Source organism: Stenella coeruleoalba (genome assembly GCF_951394435.1).
Source record: "Stenella coeruleoalba genome assembly, chromosome: 16".
Lineage (NCBI taxonomy): Eukaryota > Metazoa > Chordata > Mammalia > Artiodactyla > Delphinidae > Stenella > Stenella coeruleoalba.
Genome location: NC_137162.1, coordinates 26,726,257 through 26,742,087, shown reverse-complemented (window position 1 = coordinate 26,742,087; position 15,831 = coordinate 26,726,257). Strand labels below are relative to the sequence as shown.

The window sequence follows — 15,831 nt, the reverse complement described above, 5'->3', positions numbered from 1 at the left end:
AGATTCTAAAAGATACAAAGTAAAATCTCAAAGTAAGGAAAGAAATCACTACTTAATTAGTGCTGTTGGGTTTGTATTACATGTTCCAGCTTTATTAGAAAGAAGGGAGGGAAGAAAAATATGCATGCCTAGAAAGAACACTAGAAGATTTCCAGACTCTAAAATGGTTAACTGTGGACAGGCAACTTTGGGTGTTTTAACTTTCTTCTTTGTGTTTTAATGTATTTCCCAATTTTTCTACAATGTAATATTTTGGTAAAGATAAAAATACTCATTAAAATAATAATAATGCTTTTGATAAAACTGGATAACAGAGCAAAAATTTTTCATTTCATATCACAATAGGTATAATAAATTCCCCCAAAATAAAAGAGTACATTTAAAATAGTTTTTTTAACTAACAGGCTTTAAAGTATTTAAATTTTAAATACTGCATAGAAGAAAAAAGAGATTAAAAAAGAGATTAAAAAGGAAGCAACAGAGCAGGGGAAAATTAACAATTAATGCTACGGGTTTTATCCCTAAAGTTTTATCCCTAAAACTTTTAGGAGACTGATAAAAATCTATCAGGATAACACTCTGTCATCCATATCAAATAGCAGATAAGAATAGTCACACAGGGGCTTCCCTGGTGGCGCAGGGGTTAAGAATCCACCTGCCAATGCAGGGGACAAGGGTTTGAGCCCCGGCCCGGGAAGATTCCACATGCCGTGGAGCAACTAAGCACATGCGCCACAACTAATGAGCCTGCGCTCTAGAGCCCGCAAGCCACAACTACTGAAGCCTGCACAGCTAGAGCCTGTGCTCCGCCACAAGAGAAGCCACCGCAATGAGAAGCCCGGGCACCACAATGAAGAGCCGCAACTAGAGAAAGCACGCGAGCAGCAACAAAGACCCAACTCAGCCAAAAATAAATAAATAAATTTATTTAAAAAAAAAAAGAACAGTCACACAGAGTTCCCATGATAAACACTGGGGAAACATCCCGAAACAATAATAGTTTACAAACATGCACATTAAAACAATTAATATAAAGTATCACCTCACATCTATTAAGTGGAAGAACCACATACTAGCTTTGGTTTGATAAAAGGATTTGGGTTTGTTTATATATCGCTAGTAACACTCTGGTATAGCCTTTCGGAAAGGCATTCTGTCAAGAAAAGAAGTTAAATGATAGCTTCTGACTCAGCATTCCCAACACTATATCACAAAGAAATAATTCAAAAGAAAAATATTTTTTTACAAAGATATTTATAGTTGCAGCTGTATATTAGAGCTAAAATCTAGAAATAGCCCAAATATCTGTCTGTGGGGGAAAACGGTATACTAACACAATGGAACACATTGCTATTAGAAACGACAAATGTGAGCACTACAAAACATTTTGGAAATTACTGTAACAAGTAGTGGTAATTTTAAAACAAAGTCAAATTTATAAAGGTAAAGGTGAGGCGATACTACATAAAATTATGTCCCCATAAATAGCTCAGAAGAGGTAAACAGATAGAGTTTAGGAAGTATTTTTTTAAATATGTATCACATAATTGCTGATACTTTGGTCTTTTCATTCACCTTTAACCTTTTAATTTACTTTCATTTAAATAACAGATTAAATGAAGTTGTGAGAAAAGCACAGAATGCAGACATAGGAAACTGGGATCTGGGCCCCAGTTCCGCCTCTTACTAATGATATAACCCTGGTTACCTAGCTTCTCTAATTGTCCATATCCGCACCTATGAAATAAGGATAGTATTTCACACAATTATGGTGTTTTAAAATGACAACTAAAACAAAATACAGGATAAGTTATAAATCACTTGAAAAAGGTTAATTATTTTTACATAAATATAAATATAGTAGTAGTTTATATCGATGAATAGTGACATCACTAAAGCTAATCTAATAATCATTTCTTTTTCTTCTAACTAATTTAATTGTAACTCTTGGAAATTGTTCTTCTAATGTCAAATATTAGCCCTCTTTCAGGCTGAGTGATTAGGATTTGGGTACACACATGTTAAAGCTAAAATATATTATTGAATTATTCCACTGGGTGAACGTGGTCCCCAGTTTCACATTTCTAGAGAGTAACCTACACTACTAGATGGTTAGAAAACCTCGGATCATAAAAGGCAGTCAACAGGATGGGCCAAAAGAATTGAACTCTTAGTGAAAAAGATCAGACCCACTATCAAATCTTATCTACAAGTCCCTCCCAGATATAAAAGAGGAGATTGTTCATAGTTAACCTCTCCTCTTGAGTTAGGTCTAACTTAGTAGGTGGAGGTGAAACCAAAAATTGAATATTCTGGATCATAGCAGGAAGGAAACAAGGGAGAAAGAATCAATATATTTCCTGAATTGGGATAAGGACAATACTTCTCTCATCTCCCTGGTCACTTAACTGCCATTTGGTGACACTTTACTAAGGGTCAAAGCACTGCCCTGAGGGCCTGATCACAGAAGCAAGAAACTTTCAAAGTTGAACTTTAGATGCTGCTACCAAGCAGCAGGTGCAGGCATCCTCTCCCACAACCAACACCATAATCAAAATACTTGGCTCTGGTCTTTCAAATCAAATTTCAACTTTTTAAAAACATTCCATTTGGCTTTCACTTGAGAAACAGTTACACTTTGTTAAAAGCAGCTTAACAACTCAGCTTTTTTTTTTATTTTTTTATCCCTTTTGTTTGTTCAGTTCTTTCTGACGGTTAGTTTCCCTAGCTGGTGGCCAAATCATATCTATATTCTTATTGGCTTCAACACTTGAAAAATCACAAGGAATAAAAAAACTCCTCTCTCTGAAGACAGGTATCCCTCCCTCCCTGTAGGGATCTATCACAACCTAGTCAAAGGGAGTCGGCAGAACAAGTCCAAAGTGCCTGAGAAGACAGGAGCAGGTGCCCCTGGGAATTCAATAAGGACTCTTGCTCCCATCCTTGAAATGCTCTCAGCTTGGCTGTTTCTTCAACAGTTACTGGTATAAAGTGGGGGTGCTCCCCCCCAAAATGATTAGTGCCCTGTAAATAAACCTCTGGCACAGCTATTAATGCATGGAGGAATCTCTAACCTGGCCTGTGGGCCTGGTGGAACTTCCATTTTCCCAGCCCTCTTTCTCTTGCCTCAGGCTCATTTTTCCACTTGGCCCCCCTCCCTCTCAGCTTTCCGGCACTTAGTCACCATTATAGTTTGACTGCATTCCTGGGTGCATGACCTATTTTAAACAAAAACAACACAACATGCACCCACAGTAAGCTATCAGGCCCCTTAAAATCTTGGCAACAGTGAGTCCAGAGGGACAGAAATTAATCTAGGAAGTTATCTAGAGTCCCCTTTCATTTCACCTCTCCTCACTCACACCCCAAACCAAAAGCAAATAAATAAACCGAATTTGAAGAAAAATGGCTGGGGGATGAAGGAGGGGAAGTGTGAGTATATTAGAGAGGTATTTACCTGCACAGTCTCTGACATCAGAAACCTCCTGGATCACAAATCAATTTCCCTCTTTGCCCCATCTTGAAGTTTGATTCCCCTTGATACCGCCAATGTTGCCTACCTGCGTGACTGACATGATTTCCATAAGCATAACTTCCTGCTGCCTATTCAGTAAAGGAGGGTGTCTGTCCACAAGTGTAGAACAAGGCCATCTCAAGGGGAAGTGGGCTAAGAATGGGAGGCAGGGCTATGCAAAATGATGCTTGGGGGCTTGGAGTTTTAACTCAACACCGTCTCGATTTCTTTGATCTTCTTGCTCACCAGAAAGCAGATTTCCCGCCATACTGGCTGTGCCCACCAGCTCTGCTACCAATACTAAGAATTTGGCTCTAATGTATGTACAAGTATTTAAACAGCCCAAGACAAGAAGCTTCTAACTCTTCATTTATACACATGTTAGACTAAATCCTCCAATGGCCTCAGAAGCAGAGGTCTATAATTAAGGTTCAAAATAAATCAGTGAAAAATCATATATTGTGTTAAACTGCCTATCCTTCTGGCCAGGGAATAGGGAACAGCCTCAACATCCAAGGAGAAGTGAGATTACAGGGAACATGCCCATCATGAGGACAGGACCAAAGGCAAGGAGAGCATGGAGCAGACCCACATCTCCCTTGAAAGGCCTCCAAATGTCAGCTCCCTTTACTCAATTCAACCTCACCTCCCATGGCTCCACACTCTGCAACTGAACTCCAGCGAAGCCATCTCTCTTTTACATTCATTCCTATCCCCATACCTTCTCCTATATTGCCAGAACCAGCCTACTTTGTCCCTGACAAATGCATGCTTCCCCCTTTGGGCACTAGTCAAATTCACCCATTTTTCTTCAAAATCCAGTTTAAGCCTCTACTTCCCTGACTCCTCCAAACATTCTTCTCTCTCTCACGTGAACCCTTAGACTGAACCTACCATAAACTGAGGCACTGTTAGCTTTTCACAGCTGTATGTCTTGTTTGTCCAATACAGTCATAAATTCCACAGGATTGAGTCTTAAAACTCTTAGTACTTCTAAAAGTGTATCTCAACCAGTATGCTGCAGAGCAGTGATATACCAGGAACCCTGAATAAGTGTGCCATAAAATTTTTAATGATTTATAGACTTTATTTTCATTCAACCAAAGATCCACATTTTTATGAAGATATCTGTCAGACAAACCACGGAGCCACAATATGGCTCATGACACAACTTGCTGAGAAAAAGAGAAAGATTGCGTGTTCAGAGGAACATATATAAACTTTACCTCAAAAGATGTAAGAGAACAAGGTCAGGGCAGTAAACAGTTCTACTCAAACAGTAACATACCAAACAGTGAACAAGTAAATGGACAGGTTTTTCAACTTTCTGAAACCTGCTTTTTTTAAAAAAAGACATTCATCTTTTAATCCTTTAATGTACTATCAAAAGTTTTAACATCGTACAAAAATATGTCTTAGACACAAAGGTAAGAACCGTGGTCCTAGCATAATAGGTATTCTGATAGATACTGCTTAGGTATCTATCAGAAATACAGTTCCCCCTTTGGCAAGTCACACTTTCAACAATACCTATAGATTTTCAGGAGCCTAGACACACTACCTTCAAGCTCCAGAGGCCCTTCCTAAAAACGTACAGTATACCACCTCTTCAGAAATTCAACCAAGTCCTCTAAATTCTTATTCTAGAGAGGCTCAAGGGAAGGAATCTGAGCAGATGAAGTATCTTAACGTGTCACCCACATGTCAAAGCTGTCCAAAGCAGTTTCTGAAGCACTGGGCATAACCCCGATCCTTTATGTGAGCTTAGGATTTAGAGCCGTGTTCACATTCATTTCCTCCTGCTATTGGTCAAGTTCTATATTTGTAGGGCACTTGACCAGTGCGTGTATTCTGCAAGAGGTTAAGAGATATTAAGCAGGAGAAAAAAGAATTTTATGGTCAAAACATTTTGGACAATACTGAAACAAAATTAAACAGGTCTCTCTAGCACAGGACTTCTCTGAGCCTTTAATTTACCAATGGGCATTGTGAATCCCCAAGAGAGGGGATGTGGAACACAGCATTTCCCACACTCATTTAATCACAGAATCAGTTTTTCAAGAATCCCACAATACAGCTTCCAGAAAGGCTGATGTAGCACTTTCTGAGAATAAACAACAGCAAGAAAGATGCCACTGTTTTTTGTGAACAGGCTATCTTCTGAGTCATGAATCAGGCACTACCACAGACTCAGAAGTGGATTTTGTTCTCATACCTTCAAAATGACTTTTCCCTGGGCTCTCCATCTGAAATGTGAGGAATAATTATACTGCTCTGCTTCTCAGGGTTGTTTTTTATTGTTTTTAATCTTGCAACTGTGTTTCATATTAATCACCAAAACAGGTCCTCAGCCCAAGTGGCCAGGCTTCAAAAATCCCTGGTGCCCTTCCAGCCTGGATGAAGACATGGAGAGAACATGAACCAGACGCCACCCAGAAAGTTTTTACTCCAGTTTCTCCAGAAATCTCCAGTTTCTAGGCCATTATGATAAAGTCAAACCGCAGCGAAGATAAGGGATGAATGAGAGGTTCCCCTTTAGTAACTCACTTCTGGAGGGAGGCCCCTTTTAATCACACACACCACCTGGATCTGAATCTTGACTCACCTTTTCAGTGTGGAATTTCTAAAGGAAATTCTAAGAAACATAGGAGATCAAAGCTGGATCTACAGGGGAAGAAAGAAAAAGAAGTGCTGGAAGAGGACTATTTCCCTTTCTCCACAGAGAAAGAACCAATTACAGAGCTAGTGAGCGGGGAAATATCATTCCTTTCAGTGAAACAGCTTTCCAGGAAAAGTATCTCAACATATTTACTATAAAACAATTTAATTTCCCTGTCCCATCACCTGCCACCCCATCCCCATCCCCCCCAAAAGCCCACAGGTTGTGGATTTCCTCTCATTCTTGGCAGAGTTACCAGAAGAAATATAATACCCCCTTCGGACTGCTCCCAACAGCTGCTGGAACAAGGGGAGCTGGGGGTAACCTTCCAAAGCTGCCTCGAAAAATGACCATTCCCCCTGCCAAACCATGTAGCCAGTGAACATAAGACAGCTCTTTTTCTACTTTCTTAAAGGGGAGACCCCAAAAGCAACAGTGTCCCCTAGACCAAAATACTTGCCTCCAGCCTTTCTGTTCTCCTCAACTTGACTCTAAGCTGAAACTTCTAATACCTATTTCTTCCCTAACATGCACTTCTTTTTTTTAATATTTATTTATTTTATTTATTTATTTTGGCTGCACCAGACCTTAGTTGCAGCATGCGGACTTTTTTTTTTTTTTTGGCTGCGTTGGGTCTTCGCTGCTGCTCGCAGGCTTTCTCTAGTTGCAGCGAGTGGGGGCTACTCTTTGTTGCGGTGCTTGGGCTTCTCATTTCAGTGGCTCCTCTTGTTGAGGAGCACTTGTTTAGGCACGAGGGCTTCAGTAGTTATGGCACGCAGGCTCAGTAGTTGTGGCTTGTGGGCTCTAGAACACAGGCTCAGTCGTTGTGGCGCACGGGCTTAGCGGCATGTGCGATCTTCCCGGACCAGGGCTTGAACCCGTGTCCCCTGCATTGGCAGGCAGATTCGTAACCACTGGGCCACCAGGGAAGTCCCCCTAACATGCACTTCTTAAAACAATCATCTACTACTTCACAGGACTAGCATTTTTTATTTGTTTGTTTAACCCACCAATATCCAAGTTAGGGTTCTTATCAAACTCCTATTCAAGGTAACTTCCTTGTCTCTGTCCACCTCCCCAATGCCACATTCCTCATGTATGTGTGCACGCACACACACACACACACACACACACACACACACACACACCCTCCTTTCAGGTCAAAAGCCTTCCTAGAGAAAAGTATAGGAACAAATTGCACTGGTTGCACTGTACCCCGGCCCTTTTCCCCTTCCCCAACATCATCATACACTAAATGCACCTCAGTTCTGTCTAGAAAACCCCCTTGCCAGGCAGCAGAGACACTTCCAGTTAGCCTTCAGCCTCTCAGCTGAGACCACCAACAAAGAAGTTCACGAATGTCAATTGGGGGCACAGGCAATATCTCTCTTTGCCGAGGAGAAACTGGACAGAGCCTCCAGCATCATTCCCCAAAGGTGACAGCCGGGGTCGAGTGAAGACTGTGAAAATTGTACAAGGGCTGGGGGAGAAAATATAATGTAAGGAATGATTCGGAATCAGGGGCAGGAGGAGGCGGAGGCATGAACTGGCTGACCCCAAATGTCTTTTCCATCTCTAACTCCTATGATTCTTTGACCTCCAATTTTGTGCTGCGAACAAGGAATGGAAAGTCAACAGACGTGGTGATGTTTTGAAAGAGCCTGGCAGTCTGCTCTTGTCATTTAGTGGCCTTTGCATGTATTTTTTAAGGTGTCTTCAAGCCCTGTCTTCATTTCACAGTTGTCACCTTTCTCAACAATTTGAGCTCATGTCAAACACCAAAAAAGAAGAAGAAGAAGAAAGAATGTACTTGGCAATTAATTGTCGGCTAAAGAGGGGCAGGCACAAAGGCCCATTGGGTGGCCCAGACTCCCAGGGAGGGCAATGTGGACAATTTGGATATAACGAAGAACTAACTCAAAGTTGAGACAAAGGAGCCAAACCTCTAACAAGAGATAAATTCTTTCTCCAGATAGTCTCATAGTCAGTTTTAGATACAGTTCAAGCCTTTACATGATTCAAGATTCATAAACATGTTCTTAATTAGCACAACCATCTTGCTTCTACTGATTACACCTGGAGTTCCATCTGAAAGCTGTTCAAATCTGGGCAAGACTGCTGAATAGAAAGGCCTTTCCTCAAGGATAAACCAAATCTTTGGATTCTCAACCTCATCGGATGGTTGACACACACACCTGAGATAAATTCTGGAGTTTATCAAAAATTTGTTTCTGTAGATCAGAGTGGGGGGCATGTCAATTTTCACTGGAAATTCAAAACTCAACTTCTTCCTCATTTTTCCAAACAGTCAATCTCGTCTTAAATTTTCAAAATTTATTGGAGCCTGGCCTCAAGAAGAGTCTACCTAAAAGTCTCCCTACTCCATGGTTATGAGTAAGGACCAGAAACTAATCCAATGCCAGGGTCAATCCAGAGTTAAGGTTAAGTTGTCACACAAAGGTAATTCTTTTCTATGTAAAACACTCAAAAATAATTTTTTAAAAAATGTGTATGCTTCATCAGTAACCTCACTGCCAGTTTGATTTCAAGCAGCTCAAGCACAATCTCTACCTAAGGTGAAACGGCTAGACACAGAAAACTGAAACTAAGAAAACTGAGAGTACTGAAGTATTTTCAGAGATTTCATTCAAAATAAATTGTTTATCTTGTAGATTATGAGGACTTTGGATTTCTCCATGATTCTGCCTTGAAAGCTAGGAAATTCATCCCCTACTATTCAAGTTTTACAAGACTGGAAAGGATATAAGCTGCTTCCATATTCTCACAGTCTTGGAGGAAAAGGCCTCTTGCATTCCTCCAGTTTGCATTTGGAGGTACTGACTGTACTAGACCATTTCCTGCTTCCACAGGTGTATTGTTTCATTTATTTTAAACATGTAAACTGAACTCACTTTTATTAACTCACAAAACCATTAAAAATAAGGCCTTTCCAAAACAGTTGAAGGTAAATACATCCATATAAGAAACCTTTCAATGAACCAGAGAACAAGTAAGTGACTGCTTCCTAGGTAAGGCAGAAAGGTGAAGGAGAGAGCCAAAGCTACTTTAAGTTGCTAATTGTTTTCTGAAAATCACTGTTGAGGCCCTAAAAGTAACCAGTGAGCAATGCCTTCTCTGTTCAGTTAGGAAACTTTATGCTTTCTGGGTCAAAAAAATGCTCTTAGGTGCAATCATTTTAAAACAAACAAACACACTCTGCTTATCTGTGTCCATCTCACCACTCTGGATGTTAATCATCACTGAAATAGATACCCCATTCCCCTGGCCTCAAAGAGCTCCAAGCCTCCTAGACCCTGGCTGAGGAATGAATGTACATGCCAGGGCAAACACCTCAGAGCCTGACTCCCTAAACACCTATTGTTAATTCTAGGCAAATCTATCACAGGCAAATGCAAGAGAGCACCCAGGTAATGCTCAAAGGATATTTAAAATAAAATTCAAGTTTGAAAACATAGAGGACTTAATTTAGGAGAAGATCAAGACTGCAAAAGTATTTTTAAAAATAGATTTACATACATGGATATACTTTTTTCTTTCCATTCTTTGCTCTTGTTAATTTTACAGTATCAGAATTTACAAATAGCACCCTTGCTCTTCCACCTCTCATACTTTCTAACTTCTTGCATTTAGCCTACATTATAAACTGACGGAGTTAAATTTCACTGTTTTGTTCTTGAAGACTGAACTAGCTTAGTTTTGCCCCTACTGTTCAGGAAAAACTTAAAAGATTGCTATATGAAACATTTCCTTGATTTTTATATTAAAGATATTTCTATTCCCCCAGGCTTCATAAAACATTCAAATAAAACTGATTTTAAACCAGATGACTGACTCAAGCTGTCTTTGTGTCCACTTAAAAAAGAAGTTCAGGATACCTACCAGTGCTCACTGTTTGGGCAGGAGGCCTAAAGGGAAGCAAATTATTTGTTTGTGGTTTTAAAGTGGCCAAAATGCCTTCAAGCACAAGTATAGACCATTAACAAATCACAAGGAACCAAAGCAGTTCATCTTACTCAACAAAGCTATGATCAGTTAGGAACGGCCAAACTGAATGGGACTTGCCCTGGGCCGGAAGGTCAGTAAATCTTACTTTGTGTTTCCGAGAATTCATGAGGCTCTTCGGCAGGGAGTACAGACCCTAAAGCTCACAGGTTCTGCTGTCATGTTGCCAAAAACATTCAGGACAGGTGAGGGAAACTAAGCAGTGTGTGTGTGTGTGTGTGTGTGTGTGTGTGTTTTCCCCACCTCCTGTCTTTAGGCAGCATCTCCAAGTCAAACCATCTTCACTTTTGCTATATAGACTGACTAGAGGAGAAGACAAGCAATTAAAACGTTCCATTTTACACCAATTTATTGAGTGCCTACTATGTGCTGAATACTGTGCTATCACTTACACATCACAACACTTAAGTCTCATTTTACTGGATATGTTATTCCCATTGTTTACAGACGATAAAACTCCGGGGCAGTGAAGCTGTGTGGCTTCTGATAAAATGCAGTTTTGTGTTGTGCTTATAAAAACTTATCCTACTGTCCAGTGTGCAGTTAATTAGCCCAAAATATGAACTACAGCCCTGCCACTATCCAAGCAGCCGCACCTGCATTGAACTTTGGGCCCAAGCTCCCTGATGCCCTAAGAGGGCTGGGGTACATGCCATCTCCCTCCAGGGATGACAACCACCTCTCTTGGTGGCTTATCACATCTCTGCAGCTGTCCAAAAACAGACCACACTGGTAAAGATTCTCTCCACCTGCTGTAACACGCATAGCTTTTCCCCTCAACTCAGAAAATACGAGCAGTGACCCTGCTCTTTATCAAGTGCTGTGGTAAAACAACTTCCCTAGAAAGTTGGAGATACCACATCCTAGGACATAGGCAAGAAATCAAAACACACATGGCTAATAAATAATAAAGCCAAATCACCTGGCAGTCTCAAAGCACTTTATACTATAAACTGATTTTCATTTTGTTATTATTGCTTACAGAATGCACACTCATTCACATTATCTCTTAGAGCATTTGAAAAGGAAAGAAAAATAAACATAAATTCTTTCATTTGTTCATTCAATCTCTATAAACAAGAAAGCCAAATTTTGCCATGGCTGACTTGGGTTTCGGGCATTTTAGACAACTTCTCTTCTAGGTCAACTGACATGTTCTTTGAAAGAGTTTTTCTTACAAAAAATGAAGGTAATAAGACTTGCATGCCCCCCAAATCCCAAAGAATCATTATCATCAACAACAAAATCATACTAGAAATAATAAAAGTTAAACAAAATTATCAGGTTCAAAATTTCCAAAACATTGTAGCAATCCTGGACATCATTAATAATACCCAGCTGAAAAACATACTGAAAAAGAGATTGCATTCACAATAAAAACAAAATGAATAGCATATTTAGGAATACTTAGGAATAAGTGTAACAACAGACATGTAGAAACTTTATAGTGAAAACCACAGAAACTTTTGAAAACGCACAGAATTTTTTTTTTTTTTTTGCTGGGGTGTTGAGTGAGAGTGAAGACGTCACACACATACAAATCCAACAAGGATAATCTAAACCTAACAGATATTAGACTGTCAAAAAGCAGCAATGTTTAAAATAGAATGGAAATGGAAAAATACATCAGTGGAACAAAATGGAGAGTTCAGATATAGACCCAATATATATACATATATAATATGTATGTATGTGTGACTGTATATACACATAGCTATATAAACTTAATATCTGGCAAAGTAAGCTTTCTAAAACAAAATTTTTTTGTCTTTCTAAAGGGAAAGACAAGAATTATTTAACAAAAAGTGTAGTGGTAACTAGGTAGGTGTTTAGAAAAAAAGAAGGTTGAACTCACCCCTTATACCAAAACAAAAGTGATATTAATCAAAGTGTTAACTATTTTTAAAAATCAAATTTTAGGAAGACCAACAGAATATCAGAGAAGACTTATCAGGTCTGTGGAGAAATCATAAATTTCTCAGTTTGCAGGGGTGGGGGAGATTTAAAAATCACATAAAAACTGACAGATTCTGATATATTTAAATGTAAAACTTCTATAGGCTAAAAACAGTGAAGTAAAAAGAACAAACTGGGAAAAATATAATATTTGCATCAAAGATGACATACTAGAGCCTAATATCTATGACCCACAAAGACTGGAATCCTTTATAACAGTAACTTCAGGACCCCAATAATAAATGTGCAAAGGCTAGGAAAACACAATCTCACGGGTGAAACAAACACAGGGGAAAATATTTATGCTGGTCAGTGGTAAAGGAATGCAAAATAACAAAATTTTGAGATACCATTATATGTCCACTAACATAGCAAAGATTTTTTAAATTCTTACATGAAATTAGCTTAATAATTTGTTGCTATTGTCACTGTAACTTGGTACAACACCTTTTTACAAACCATAACCTTTGATCCAGTAATGCCAATATTGAGAATTTATCCTAAGGAACCAATTCAAAAAGACATATGTATTATACAGTATGTGACATATCTCAATAGAGTTGTTACCAAAAAGTGCATTAAATTATTCATTTCCTTGTTATCTATGATAGCAAAAAGCTGCATACAACCTGAAAGTCTAATATTAGAGGAATGTTTTTAATCTCATGGTACAGCCCACAAACATTTATTATGTACCTATTCTGTTAGGATCAGTAGGATAGCAACTAAGAGGAGGAAAAAGTGTGCAAATGAAAAGTAATTTTTAAAACTGAATAGTTATCTAGAGGTGGTGGTATTATAGCTTTTTATGTTTTGAACCAACTTTCTTTAATGTTGCTATACTGTATTAGAACTAGCTTTTTTCTTTTTTAACCCAAATTGGATGGAGTTGGGTGCAATCTGAAAGCTTTTACTCCTCCAATTCCACATTTTTTTTTCCCCTATTAACTGCTTACATGGTTAAGTTTTTCATTCACAGGTCTCAGATCCTACCAAGTACAGGCCAAATTACAATACCATGCCTTCGTGTACAGTCTATACTGTTACTCATCCAACCCCCTGCCATAAGCAGGCACCCTTTTTTGTGTCATTCTGCCTCCATCAAGTCGTAAACTATGGTTGACACTTGGACCAAGGGCCTTCTTTTGGGGTGTGAACCCTTTCCTCCGTATTCGATTTTATCCACGCCCTGAAGCCTAACAACCCTTGGAAGGGGGTGAGAGGGTGAATGTCCACAAAAACGTCCTGAAAGGCCACATAGTGGATATGGGTCCTACACCTGGACGGGTGGAGGCCTCTAAAGCCACAGACCAGCCGGGCTCCTCTGGAGCTGAGGAACCCAGGCGGTCAACGTCTGCGAAAAGACACAATTAAAAGCTGACGCGAGTGCTTAAGATGGCTAATTGTGAAGAGCCGCCCACGGGGAGGGTGCTGACTGAGGGATGCTGTTGGGAGACCTCCTCGGATGGGGTCCTCTGAGAGGAGCAGGGTGCTCGGGGAGGGATCGGCGGAGGCCGGGTCCGGGCCTCAGAATTCGGGGTGCGACACAGCCCCAGGCCGACCAGGCCGCGGCGCCCCGCCCTTTCCCGGGACGAGGGCCGGCCCGGGGCGGGGAGCGGGTGGGCGAGCGGGCGCTTACAGGTCGGTGCCGAGACGCGTGAAGCCGGAGTTGAGCGAGGCCCGGGCTATCCGGCGCCAGAGCAGGTCGCAGTTGGTGAAGCGCCGCAGCCAGCGGCACACCTGAGCCAGGCGGCCGAGGGCCTGCATGTCCAGGTAGGAACAGATGAGCAGCAGCAGCTCCTCCGGCAGGCGCAGGAGCGCGGGCCCCGCGGCGGGGCGGCCGGCAGGCTCCCGGGCTCCCGCCTCTTCCTCAGCCGCCGCCGCCATGGCCGCCCCTGTCCCAGCGAGGCGGCCCCAAGCCTGACACCCTCGTCCCTGTGCTCTCGCCGGCCTGGCCTCCTCCCGCTGTCCAGTTCTGACCCTCCACTCCTCCTTCTTCCCATCATATCTTCCTTTGGCCTCCTTCCGCGCCCCTGCGCTCCCCTCATCTCCCCTGACGATCCTTCTCGCCCCTTCCTCTACGCTTCCGCCTCCCTCTCCTACCTTTCCCGGGCCTGCCCTCTCTCCCGCCTCGGCCCCCAGCCCCGCTGCCTCCTTCGCCTGTGGCGGCTGCGGCTTCCCTTCCGCCCCGCTTCCTCTTCCGCCTTGCCCTGCTCCTGCTTTCCCCTTCCCCTTCCCTTTCCTCCGCTTTCCCCTCGCGGCTCTCCCTTCCTGCAGTTTCCTCGTCTCCCCGCTCTCGCCCTCGCCAGGCCCGCCGTTCCCGGGGGGCCCTAAGCCGCCCTGGCTGCCCATGAGCGGCCGCGGAGCCGGCCCGACGCAGAGCCAAGCCCGAGCCGCCGCCGCCGCCGCCGCCGCCGCCGCCGCCGCCGCCGCCCCAGGAGGAGGCGACACCATGTCGGACCGGGTCACATGGGGCGGCGCGGGCCGAGGCCTGGGCCCGCCCCTCACACCCGCGGCCGTGGAGCGGCTTCGGGGTGCGGGCCGAGACCGGGGATATGCCCCCTCCCATACCCCGGGCCGCCCGGAGCGTGTGCAAGAAGCGCAGCTTGCGTTCATCTAGCATGCAAGGCCTGCCGAGCACCTGGCTACGGCGGCAAGAGGAGCTTCCGCATTCAAGAAGCGCTTAGTTCTAGCCGCTGCCCTCAAGAAGCACACACTTGGATGGCCTTCCCCCTCCGGTAGCCCTCCTCTACTTCGGCTGATGCCTCCTTTCCACAGGCCACGTACCAGGGCCCCACGAACTGCATCCCTAGAAGTAGGCCGGGTTCTCACACGGGGTGTAAACCACAGTCCTGGCAATGAGCTGGCATTTTAGACGTCTTGGGAGGTTGCAGTCCTCTAGATCCTGAATCCATAACTCCCCAGTCATGTATAAGCAAGTGGTAAAGCTATTAGTCACCACGCAAGGGCAAGTGGATTCTCCAAGGTCATCCAGGAGCCCTTTCCCACACCACCCATTGCATTCACAAGGCCACCAATTTGAAGCTAGAGCTTAGAAGAATCTACTGAAGTCTAGACATGCTGTCCTGCACAGGCCCCTCTAGTCACACGTGGCTTTGGGGCATTGGAAATGTGACTAGTCCAAATCGAGGTGTGCTGTAAGTGTGAAAAACCCACCAGGTTTTGAAGACTTATAAAAGAAAACGAATGTGAACTATCCTATTAATAGTTTTATATTAATTACATGTTGAAGTGATAAGATTTTTGATACATTGGCCTAAATATACTTTAATGTAACTGCTAGAAAGGTTAAAATTATACATGTGACTTGAATTTGTGGCCCACATTATTTTTTCGACTGGACAGCATTGGGGGAGGCAGTAAGATTGGGAAGTGGGGGAGGAATATGCCTATCCCTGTCTGTATCCTGTACCCCAAATCCTAACAGTAAGGATTTGAGGGTTTTATTTTGTATTTACATCTTAGGATCCATTTTCAGAAGCAAGAATGAATGAGAAATCGATTCTGGAAATTATTCAACACCTAGCATAGGCAAGGAGAGACTTAGGAGAGCAACGACATTGCATTATGTCACTGCAGAAGCATCATGTAACAAGGTCAGACCGGAATCTGGCTTTGCCCTAGAATTACTTTTTGATCTTAGCAAAACAACAACAAA

General features: G+C 42.4%; 1 protein-coding gene across 2 annotated transcripts in view; it reads right to left on the bottom strand.

Moving 5' to 3' along the window:
- FBXW4 (F-box and WD repeat domain containing 4) overlaps window positions 1-14,565 on the bottom strand; it is an 80,808-nt gene extending 66,243 nt beyond the window's left edge. For both annotated transcript variants that reach the window (XR_013824369.1, XM_079900828.1), the window contains exon 1: window positions 13,792-14,565. Coding sequence is in view for 1 of the 2 variants with exons in the window: in XM_079900828.1 (XP_079756954.1) it covers window positions 13,792-14,504 (713 nt within the window). In the remaining variant the exon portion in view is untranslated. The remainder of the gene's footprint in view (window positions 1-13,791) is intronic.
- Between the last annotated feature and the right edge of the window lie 1,266 nt (window positions 14,566-15,831).